The sequence below is a fragment of the Corvus hawaiiensis genome, chromosome 3 (assembly GCF_020740725.1).
Source record: "Corvus hawaiiensis isolate bCorHaw1 chromosome 3, bCorHaw1.pri.cur, whole genome shotgun sequence".
NCBI classification, from domain to species: domain Eukaryota; kingdom Metazoa; phylum Chordata; class Aves; order Passeriformes; family Corvidae; genus Corvus; species Corvus hawaiiensis.
Window position 1 is genome coordinate 31,945,369 of NC_063215.1, and position 12,058 is coordinate 31,957,426.

General features: G+C 38.8%; 1 protein-coding gene across 2 annotated transcripts in view; it reads left to right on the forward strand.

Moving 5' to 3' along the window:
• The window catches only part of KCNQ5 (potassium voltage-gated channel subfamily Q member 5), a 282,213-nt gene that overhangs the window by 187,510 nt on the left and 82,645 nt on the right, over positions 1–12,058 (forward strand). For both annotated transcript variants that reach the window (XM_048298185.1, XM_048298186.1), the window contains exon 2: positions 8,427–8,517. In XM_048298185.1, coding sequence (XP_048154142.1) covers positions 8,427–8,517 — 91 coding nt within the window. The remainder of the gene's footprint in view (positions 1–8,426; positions 8,518–12,058) is intronic.

The following is a 12,058-nucleotide window of genomic DNA, read 5'->3' on the forward strand; positions in this document are numbered from 1 at the left end:
ACTTGACATCCAGAAGTACCTATCCGTAGTAAAAGATGTATTGGCAAGTCCAGAGAAAAATTTCATCCAGACACATGGTAACTCCCAGACCATACCCAGGAATTGTCTAGGAAAGTGGTGTTTCACCCAGGCCAAAATGATTCCAGTGGCAGTCCTCAGCATTTAATGGTACAGACCATCAGCAGCCATTGGGAGTGTCATTCCCTGTCACATTACTCACTTGAATCACAGTAAATGGGATTAACGCCAGAGGATAAGGTTCTTTTCTCCCAACACAGTGTGTTTCCTCCTTAGTTTTAGCTGCCAAAGCCAGTGTTGGCAGCGTTGGCCACTGATGGTCAATTAGGCAATGAAGGTAACTGATGTCTGGCCCTGCTACAGTAAATCACACCTTGGCTTTGCCAGAGTCAGAGCTGCACTCTGAGCACCAAGCAAACAGGCAACTCTTGTGGCATAAAAATTACCCAGCAGTCCTGCAATTTTCCTGTTCTTTTAAGTTTGCTCTGTTACTTTAAAAAAAACCCAACCAAACATGAGGTAGTGGCAATATTTTTATCTTAAAACCTGAAGACCTGAAAAGCTGATTTTGTAGTGGATTATGCTGGTGATTACCGAACACATTTCTTCCTTGCATATCTATACATTTCCTATATTAAGGATTATTTTTCTCCTTAGCAAGACATCCAAGTACAGTATGTTAGCAAACACTTTCACATAAAAAGGTTGTTTGAGTACTTCCCTTTGCCCTAGACTGTGAAAAAGGTTAGAAGAAATAGACAGCAATAGAAAAATGATTTTAAAGAAAAAGTTATATAGTGGTTTTCACTTCTCTAGCTTCATACTGTAATTCTTTAAATTTTCTCTATTTCATTATACTGAAGTTTTATCTTAATATTGTAAACGTTCTAAAAAATATATATAAATTCTGCAACCTGTGCTCAGTGGTAAAGACAACATAGTTTCTACTCATATTTTAAATTAATTTTCTTGTGAAGTATCTGTGGTCAAGCAAAGGTTGCTGTGTAAGATACCAGACTTGTCACTGGGAGTTGGAGCTATTTGATGCAAAAGAAAAATCCAACAGAGTTGTCTAAATACAAATTTTATTTATTAAATTAAGCCTTCACATTTGAAAATTTTGGTTTACAAAAAGACCTATGCTTTGTGAGTGATAAAAGGAGCATTTTGTCATTTTCTAAAGATTCGAGCCAAATCATTATTACTTGTCCCAATCAGTAAAATAGTTAAAATCTGGAGGAGCGCATGCTTTATTCTAATTTTTCTGTCATCTCCTGTTGACACCAATGAAAATAGAAAATATCTAGGTCACAAGAATCTCTGAGCATTAAGAAAAAGCATTTCCTGATTTGTTTTGGTTTTTTTTAAGCTAATGTGCTTGCTCAAGGAAAAACGATGCCTCCTTTTTTAGAACCCTGGAGAAACTTATCTTGATATTTTATTTTTTGTCTGTGATGGAATGGGTTATCAAATGTGCATTTAATGACTCTTTTATTTGTGCCCCATAGGTACCTGAACTATTTGATTTGCTTTGTTTTGATATCATCTCCTGTTATAGCCTCTTCATTGCTTTGTCAATAGAAGCCAAGTACAATCACTTAGCAGACTCTGCTAAAAATACGATTCCTTAAAAATATGTCAGAAAAGAACAATTTGGGTTGGCAACAATTTTTTTCACACTGCAAGTGTAAACTGTTTCATGCTTGATAAACTGTTCTAATTTTTAGAATGAATAAGCATCCCACAGTGGAACAAAAAATATTTTTAAAACAAAATTTATCCATCACAGCCTGACAAAACTCACCTTTCTAAATAAGTTGCTTCAGCAGCATGCTTGGTTCTTAAAAATTGTCAGACATGAAATTCAGTTCAAGTTTCTATATTTCTGAAAAAGGTAGCAATTAATCCAAAGAAAGAATACATAAAAAGGTTTGCTGCAATGCTTTTTTTTTCTCAAAAATTATTTATTAAGTTTCATATCCAGTTTATTTTCCCATTTTAAGACTGTGAGGTCCTCATACTCTACCTCTCCACAGCCAGGACTGTACTATTTCTGGGTAGAAGGCAGTGCATTCCCACCCTGAACATGCTACACTCTTCCGCTTGAAGGAAAGGTTGAAGTGCAAGTCATTTTAAGGGAAATCTACAGGAGAAATTTATGGGCTTTTTCTATGGAAGAGCACTTATTCTCCATGCAGCTTTTGTCAAACACTTTTAACAAATTGTAATAACCTTTGTCATATCTCATTTTCTTGCATAAACAAGTCACACTGAAACTATAAATGATGGAAAATTTAATCCACGTGGCTTGCACTATCAAAACTGTTAAACTGTATTCTTTTCCACCATGTCAGCAGTGCATTATCTGTTTTATAGGAATGTTGAAAAGATTACTTTTTAAGGGAGATACCGCAGAACCTGTGTAACTGTCTGCCTCACGCCTGCACTAGATGACGTTTTCACTTTCAGTTCTTCCTGAAGCTAGGAAAATGCTTCAGCGTTTCTCTTTCCATGTCCTATCAGAGAGGGCATTTCCACCCACCTCCAATGACTGTCTGCTCAGAGGCACCAGGAAGTGCTCGGAGGCTGAGGGTGCTGTCAGGTTTGTGCTGCCCTCCTGCCTTGAGCATTCACATCTGCTCTGGGGTGGAATGTGGTACACCAGCTCCAAGTTGAACAATATGCATAATTCCTCCTCTGTGGGAACCTGGTGTCTTGCAAATTGTGTGTACATATAAGAGCAACTCCTGGTCCAGGAGAGGATGTTTTTTCTTCTGTCCCCAGCAGTTGCATGGGATACTGAAGCTGTAAATTCTCCCTTTCACCCATCAAGAGGGATGAGAGTGCTGATAACATCTAGCCAAGGCAGATCTGTCTTTTTGCTTTTTGTGAGAACCATTCACAAAAATTAATAATCCCCATGAAAGTGTAACAGTGCTATGAAAGACTGTCTTTCCTTCCTTTTTTAATAGGGTTTTCTCTGGGTATTTTATCCACTTATGTAAATCTTTAACGTATCTATTGGTGCTATACATCCAGTATATCTTCAGCACATTTATTTATCTAATGCCACACACAGATTTTATGCATTCGAGGATTAAAAAATCATGTAAAGGCGGCACTTAGGTACTCAACTCAGCAAGATCCTGATCACTGTCAAGAAAGCACGGTCACTGCCCCTGGCTGTGGAAAGAATTACTTATGGAGGGGCTCTAATAGTTCTTTGTAGACTCAGACCTCGTGAATGCAAACAACTCCCTCTAAATTTGCAAGCAAGTGCATTAGTGTACCAGTGGGAAAAGTAAGAGCTAGTTTTTGGTTGTAACTAAAGATAGCAAAAGCTTTCAAACATTTTCTACCTTCCATACAAAATCTGGGATAATGGCACTGCCAACAGTTTGCAGTTTTGGTCATAATCCTGAATGCCCTTACCTCTGTGGGGATTAAATCAGACCTCAAATAATACTGGAAAATATCTCTGGTGGTCTAATCGCTTAATTATGCCACTTTAACAGTGATACATTTTTATTATTTACAGAAGAGGCCACAAAAGTTTGCAGATGTTTAACTTTTGATTATTTTAATTCTAGCAGTAAATTATGTAGCTAAGTAGCTCTTAAAGATCTTCCCAGGTTATATTTTTCGTCCTTATGATACTCCTTAAGTAATGTTTTAACAATTGCTTTAAGCTGAACATCCTTTTCCATATGAACAGCCCTTAAATCAAACCGTAGTAAAATTCTGCTGAAAATTATATAAATGGAGAATTGGTAGGTCCTAATTAACCAGTAAGAAAAGTTTATGAGAGGCAGATTGATTAAATATCAAAGCTTCTGAGTTATATTATCTTTCATAAACTGGCTTTTCTCCAATTAGTATATACTTTCAGGAGCAGGGGAATAAGATGAAAGGATCTGAAACAAAACTGATTATTGCTGAAACAAAAATGGAAGTTGCTGCTTTTGATAAAATACAGGGCTATGGCAGCACTTGAATAATTTTATGGGAAGTTGCTGCCCAAGGCATATGTTTTACTGTCTGATACCAAATGCATGAGGAAAAACCATCTGTTTTTTTCAGCCTGAACAATTATATGATCCAGATTGAACCACTAGAGGCCAAATATAATTGCTCTGTGTTTTGCTTTGTACTCCTCTCTACCTACAGCAGCATAGTCTTGTACAGCATGTATCATAGCACACAGTTCAAATGATGGCATGGGAAAAACTTTTTCTTCTATTGAGGGTTATCAAATTACTATCCAGGGCTTAATGCAATCCTCAACACTTCATCTGTCACTGGAGAAATAGTTCACAATAGGACAGAACAATTTCTGATGAATTTTGACCACTGTGATGTTTGAACCTTAGGGATTTATTTTGATTTTGTTAAAATCGTTTAACATCCAGCCAGGTGAAAGGTGTTGCTAGACCCTTCATGCCTTCAGTTCCAGCTGGGAAAAAGGAGAGGTGCTTTTGTTGCATGGCTTGAGTAAACAGATTGCACTAAAAAAGATAGATAGTGAATCCCAACTATTAGTTTACTTTGAAGGAAAGCACTTCAGCGATATATAAACTACTGAAAACATTCCACTTTTGTTGCTACTGTTGTGTTTTACAACACCTAAATGTATGCTTTTAGTTTTGCCATGCTAGTAGGATTGGGTTTCTCCCCTCCCCAAAAGTGCTTACACTTTAATTTTAGACATAATGTACTGAGTGGCACTAAAAACAGTGTTCAGTGTTGGAGGGAGGAATGAGGGACAGAGGGGCAATATTTGAATGTGTTTGCAGATAAATGCAAACATTTTTCTTTTGTTCTTTAATAATAATAATAATTAATAATGATGCTCCATTCCTTTTAGAGTTTCTGGAAAAACTGAGAACAAAGGTTATAGACGTTTGGAAAAATTTCTTTCCAACACTCTTCTTATGTATTGCTGTGAGGATTGTTTCTGCTTTTCATGGACAAACTGTAGAATTATGTCAACCAGGTGCTAATCTACACTGCACCTGGCTTTCCTGAATATTTGCTTTTATTTTGATTAATACACTGCTTAACTGTACTTATTCCCTCTCCTGACTCACTTTTCCCATCTATTGTGAATAAACAGCTTGCCCACAGTGATATTCTAAAGCACAGTCCTGACAGACCATGGCAAAGCAAGTGGTGGGTGAGTGGACAACAGTTTTGTGCCTGTAGGATTGGGCTGTGACTTAAAAGGTTCAGGTTTATTCCACATATAAAGACTTTCTATGTAGCCTTAGGCAAGTCCCTTACCTTTACAGTGCCATGGTCTCCAACTGTGATACGGGAACAAAAAACTTTCTTTTTTCCTGCTGTGTCTGTTTTCTATAATTGTGCTATAAGAAATCTCTTCCAAGTGAAAACTTGTATTGTGTGTTTGGACAAGACCCAGTACAACTGGGCCTCCAGTTTAATTGGTATTACAGGAATAAAACCAAATGAGGGATTTTTAATACCTAAACACAAAGAAAGTAAGCAAATGTCATTTTAATTGATTCAGGTCTAAAGAAATTCAGTAAAAGGAAATTACGTTCTTTTACTGTAAATTCTTAGTCACTCAAAATTTTATTTTGCCCTCCATGCAAGCCTTAATGAGAAGAAACCACATTTATGCCTATGTCAGTAGGATGTAATTATAGGGGGGTTGCATCTGAAGGCTGTAGCAGCTGAAACTACAAGTAACGTTCTTTGAGATTTTCCATTTTTATAAAGGGAGGTGAAGGAAAGAAAATTGCTCACAAGATGGGTTTTTGTCACGTATCATAGAATCATAGAATCACAGAATCATAGAAAAATAGAATCATAGAAAAATAGAATCACAGAATGGTTTGGGGTTGGAAGGGACTCTAAAGATCATCCAGTTCCAGCCCCACTGCCATGGGCACAGAACCTTCCACTAGACCAGGTTGCTCAGAGTCCCATCCAACATGCTTGAACACCTTCAGGAATGAGGCATCCACAAGTTCTCTGAGTAACCTGTTCCAGTGCCTCAGCACCCTCACAGTAAAGAATTTCTTCCTAATATCTAACCTAAATCTTATGTCCTCCAGCTTAAGGCCTTCCCCCTTGTCCTATCACGACATGCCCTTGTGAGAAGTCCCTCCCCAGCTTTCTTGTAGGCCCCTTTTAGGTAATGGAAGGTTGCTTTAAGGTCTTCCTGGAGCCTTCTCTTCTGAGGGGAGGCTGAACAACCTTGATTCTCTCAGCCTGTCTTCACAGGAGAACTGGTCCAGCGCTGTGATCAGTTTAGTGGCTCTCCTCTGGGAGATGTCCCAACAGGCCAATGTCTTTCTTGTGCTGAGGGCCCCAGAGCTGGATGCAGCACTCCAGGTGCGGTCTCACAGGAGTAAAGAGGTGGAATCACCTCCCTCGACCTCTGGCCACACTTCTTTTGATGCAGCCCAGGAAGTGGTTGACTTTCTGGGCTGTGAGCATGCATTGCCAAGTCATGTTGAACTTTCATCCAGAAACACCCCAAAGTCTTTCTCCCTGGGGCTGCTTTTGATCCATTCTCTGCCCAGCCTGTACATGTGCTTGGAATTGCACGTCTTGAATGAGTTTTTTAATTAATCTTGGAGCATGTGTTGATCTTTGCCTCTCTCTAGTCTAGAAGACTTGCCAATGGTGTATGCCAAATGTGCACTTCACCCTCCTGGATACTGTTTTATTTACAGTCCTTAATAGAATTTATATGCAAGGTTGTACCATATTTGATTTTCAGAGTAGAACTTCTCCCCAGCAGTTAAGTGATATGCTAAAAAATGTGCCTCCAAAGTCTAATTGCATTGCAGATAGAGATTTTCTACTAGAAATTCTGAAGACTAGACTCATATTTTTATGTAATGTATTGCATATATTATAGCACTACTATATTACACCACTATGGAAAGTCCATATGTTGTGGGAAAAAGTAACCATAGCTCCTGAAGCACAAGTGGATGCAGATGCAATAATATAGTAATGTTATATCCAGTAGTTAGAAACACAGAAGTATTTAGGTTGAAAAGATCCTCTTTGAGTCTTCCTGTCCAACCTCCTGCTCAAAGCAGAGCTCACTTCAAAGCCAGAGCATGGCCTTTGTCAGCCAAGTTCTGCAATCTTTTGAGGCAGAGGTTTCACAGTGTGCTGTATTGACCCTGGCAGGACACTGGGTGCCCACCAAAGCCTCCCTATCATTCCCCTTCCTCAGCTGGATGGAGAAGAGGAAGTATAATGAAAGGCTCATGGGTCAAGATAAGGGCGGGGAGGGATATGTATCTGTGTTAATTACAATATCTATTCACGTGGGTTAGAACATCTGCTAATGAGTCCCAGCAATTCAGACAAAAGTCAAAGGTCTGCCATTTGTTGGTTGACTCATAGCACAGCATGACTGACAAGTGTTTTAAGAAGGAATTAAGCAAGACATTGGTAGAATCAATTATTAGTGGCTGCTGATTAGTCAGTTCATGATATTGTGGGTAAAATGGACCTTTCTCATCCAGTTCATAGATGGTTTCACTAGCACAGTGGTATTGTTGGTGAAGCAGTACAAGAGGAAAGGATAATCCTTACCACCAACAGTATGTGTCAGAGCAATATCAGCTTTTCTGTCTCATGTCTGCAAACACCTGTGCTGTATGCTCTAAGGACTGGACATGGGATATGCAAGAATTTCTGCAGTGATACCATTTGTTTGGATCTTCCTCACAAAAAGATTTAGCTCTGTTTTTCCTGTATATATTCATCAGTATCATGAAACATACAGGCTCATGCAAACTCAAAATTGTGCTCATGTTTTCCTGATTGTAACTGCCCAGCTTGTGTAACTGTTTTAAGTCCTTCAGTGGATTGTATGATGCGAAGTTTGTTCCCAGAACAGAGCCTGTTCATTGAGGACAATGACTGCCTCTCACTTCTGGTGGTTTGTACATGAAGTCTGTTGCTCAGAAGGAGGTTGTTTCAGATGGACAGAGAGGTGTGATATGTAACTTAACTCTTTGGTAAGCTTGTGCAGCAGATATTTGTGATCAGTTGTGGGAGAAATGATTTTTCAGACCTGGGAAACAACTGTCGCATTGGAGATCTTTCTTTAAAGACACTTAGGTTATCTGGACTGCATAAAGGTACAGGACTGTGATGCAAAACATAATGTCTGTGTATACTGGGTCATTTTCCCAAGAAAATCTTGTTTCTGTTAATTCTAGCAGTGCTGCTCAGAAAAGTATGGATTTAATAACAGGTTATTATTCTAATGAACTAAGTAGTGCCTGTATTCCCTTCTACTAATGAAGACTGTACAAAGACAGTCTTCTATTAATGTTGGTGGAGTAGGATCAATATAGATACTGGGTCAGGGTACTGAAAAATATTAACAATTATTAATATTCTTTCTTTTTCAGTTTTCTCCTTGTGTTTGGTTGCTTGATTTTGTCCGTGTTTTCTACTATTCCTGAACACACAAAACTTGCCTCTGGTTGTCTCTTCATTTTGGTAAGTGAAAATTCTAAATACAAGACAATTTTACAGATACTTTTGTATACATTCAAATCCTCTCTCTCACCATGGAGGAAGTAATATAACACAATAACTGAACATTTAAAAAAAATCAGACTTTTCATCAGGATGATGAAAAGATGATAAAATAGAGGATTGCACTGTCTTTTTATTGAAAAACAGGTCGGATGGTAAGACAGTGCTCATAAAGTATTGTACTGCATTGCCTTCCTTGCTTGAGAATTGCTGTGGCTTATAACTGATAGAATTTCTACTGCAGTTTGGCAGTGACTGAGCATGAAAGACCTTTGATATTGCTGCTGTAATTTATAAAGTCAGTATGTAGTAAGAGGCACTTAAAATAGGAATTAATTTTGGTATCTTAGATACCAATTTGGGATAGCTCTTGGTAGATACTGACATTTTAGTAGCAGTTGCTGCAGTAGGATGTGGTAGTTTCATTATTTCTTCATAATACGTGCTTTTGTATTATGTTTTTTCCCTTTTTCTCCTTTTTCCCTTCTGAGGTAAATGAAAATGGCTTTAATCCCTAAAAGTGCTTAACATTTTTCATGCATTGTACAGACACCATTTTATTCATCTTCTTCTTGATGGGCCATTTAGTTCTGCAAGCAATGGCCTGAGGATAGGCAGTAGCAAGCGTTAAAACGTCACTGTATATCTGGAGTTACCATGGTTATTTCAGTTCAGTGTATTCAGCAGACTGTGGCTTGTTAGGTAGCACCTGAGGTGAAGTAACTGTTGACAAATGCCAACATTTTAACTGCCATCACTGTATATATCCAAAAGCTCCGGTCTTCAGAACAGCTCCCTAATTAATTAGGGTGTGAGCAGGCCGATAAGCATAATTATGCTGTGTGCTATGTCTTTGCAGCACAATAGGCCACTGCACCAAAATTCCTGAACTAAATGTCCAGAGCTGGCTAGGTGCAGGTACGTGGTGTCCTGCTCCATTAGATGGTTTCTTAGCAGGGCTAATTAGGGAGAACCATGCTAAATGTTGCGTTTTTCTTCCTAGCTGTATTAGTGCTTTTTCTTTCTCTGAAGAAAAGATCAGGTGGCATTAAACCAGCTAGAAATGATCAGATGTAATCCTACACTCATACCTAGACCCATTATTTATGAATCTGAACAACACTTGGCAAATGGAAGTTTGTTTGAATGTTCTGCAGCTAGTTATATTATCGTAATTGGTACACTAATTACTAACATTTTTTGGTACAGAAAACAGGAAAATATTATTAGTCTGAAAATACCCTATTTGTAATAGAAGGTGCTTTTGTGACAAGTAATCCATTTGCCTGTATACTTATGCAAATAGTTTGCAGAAATGCCATTTGTTCTGACATAAAATATGCATTTCTCATGAGCCACATATTTGTTGATTGTGTTGGTACACTTACTACTGCTGATTCCTCAGCTGGCTGATTCCCTCTACTGTGCCATGGGTCTCACAGGAGCCACAATGTGGAGGAAGTCTGTGAAGCCCTGGCCTTGCTCCCAGCACTGGGCAGAGGTGTGGTGAGCTCTGATAGCTGAGGCACCAGTCCCTGTAGAGATGTCCATCAGCTGAGCAGAGTTGCTCAGTGTCTACTGGGGGAAACTTTGGTGCTTTTTGCTGCTATGGCTTCCAAGATGAACTTTGTCCATCTTAACTGTTCCAACTGCACATCCCATGGCCTCCTCTGAGCACAGAATAGGCCTTAAGGAGGAAGAGGGGTGGATGGTTGATTCTTGAAGCATCAATACTAGCCTCGTCCAACATTTCTATGTTATAGCCTACTGTGTTCAGCAAACCTTTGGCAGGAATAAACCTAGTGATGACGAATTTTGAGTCTCCTGCTGTGGGTCTCTAATGGAGAAATATATAAACACAGCAAAGTATGAAGTTCCAGAAGCAGGCTAAAGCTGACTGCTTTATTGCAGTTTGCTGATGCATGGTGTGTCCCTTCTCTACATACTGAATCATTAGCTGATATTAACAGTTATCAAAGCAGGCTTTTGTAGCTGCAAACCAAGAGGAAAATACATTTCTACATTAACTCAGGAGCAGTTGTTTTGGCTGTGCCAACACCTAACTGCAGCCACTAGAGTTTTCGCAACCTTTTCCTTGCAGTGATTCACACAGCTCTTCCAAATGTGTCATTTAGTAAGACAGCTGTATTAACTATCAGATCTGGTTTAATACTGTTTGTGCTTTGTGCTTGAAATAGAAGTTATATGTTTATTTTCTAATGAAGTACTGTACAAATACAACAATCCATAGAGCTGCCTGCTGGGTTTCTGTGAACTGTTTGTTTTGCAGATTTATTCCAGATGGTCTCCCCTACAGCCATGTTAATTGCCTAAAAAGCTAATGTAATGTTCCTTCAACTTAATACCTGAGTTGCTGCATGCACTGGCACCTGTGGCTTTTGACATATTGCAGCTATTCACAATTACACAGGGAGATTAAAGAGGGAAGTGTAGATGAGCTGAGCAAACCTTTTCTTCCTTCTCAGAAAGGCCAGAGGAGCTGAGAAGATTATTCTTCTGCAATCAGTCAATTCCATTTATCTGCCTGAGTCTTCCCTTTCTAGGGAGCAGAGAACATATTTCCTAATCACTGCATTCTAAATACTCTCTCAGAAACGTGCAACAGTGTGTGATAGCTCAAAGCAAATCATTGTTTAGGAAAGCAGTAATAGCTGAGGGTTTCTGAGCTTCAGCAGAGGTTAATGGACTCATCTGGGATACAGAAATGCCTGAGCTCTGCTCCCAGAGCCGAGGCAAACCTGCCCCGCTGTGTTGTGTTGGACCCAGCTTCAATTCTGGCATCCACACAAGTACTACTGTGTTCCAAGGCATCTTGTCCTTATCAGGAAACCTGTCAAGGGAAACGCCCTTAATATTTGAATTTTATATTTAAAATGAAAGTCCTGCAGATAAGTTAAGTGGATGTTACATACAGTAATGTTGAACTGTTACATCAGTAATTAATTTGGTTAGATTTGTGTCCAGAAATAATAAGAGTAACTGGGAGGAGACCATCAGATTAAACTCCTTATGCCTATAATGATAATTGTGCTTTAGCCTCATCTGTGCACACAACTTCTGGCACTTGAGCTGTAGCAGTGATATATCCCAGACAGGCAATAGAATAAAAATCTACTTCAGCATCAAAATAAACCACAAGCAGCTTGAGAATCTAACAAACACAGCAAGAAAATAATCTTTGGTGTATTGCTGATCTACAAGCACATTTACTAGCAGTTTATCAAATAATAAACACAAGGGGAGTAAAACGGAGGCTGTGAAGGCAAAACCAAATCTTTTGGGGAAGGCAGCCAAGAAGGAATATTATCTGGAACTGGAGGTCATTTGTGCTCTTGACCAAACTCTCTATATTTTAAGCTCATTTTCAACTAAAGCTGAAAGTTATGTGAATTTCTGGTTCACTTCTGTTTGTTTGCTGTCAATGCAAGAAAATTGATAAAATAATTTGAGTTGACCCATGAAGATTTGACAAATTGAGAAG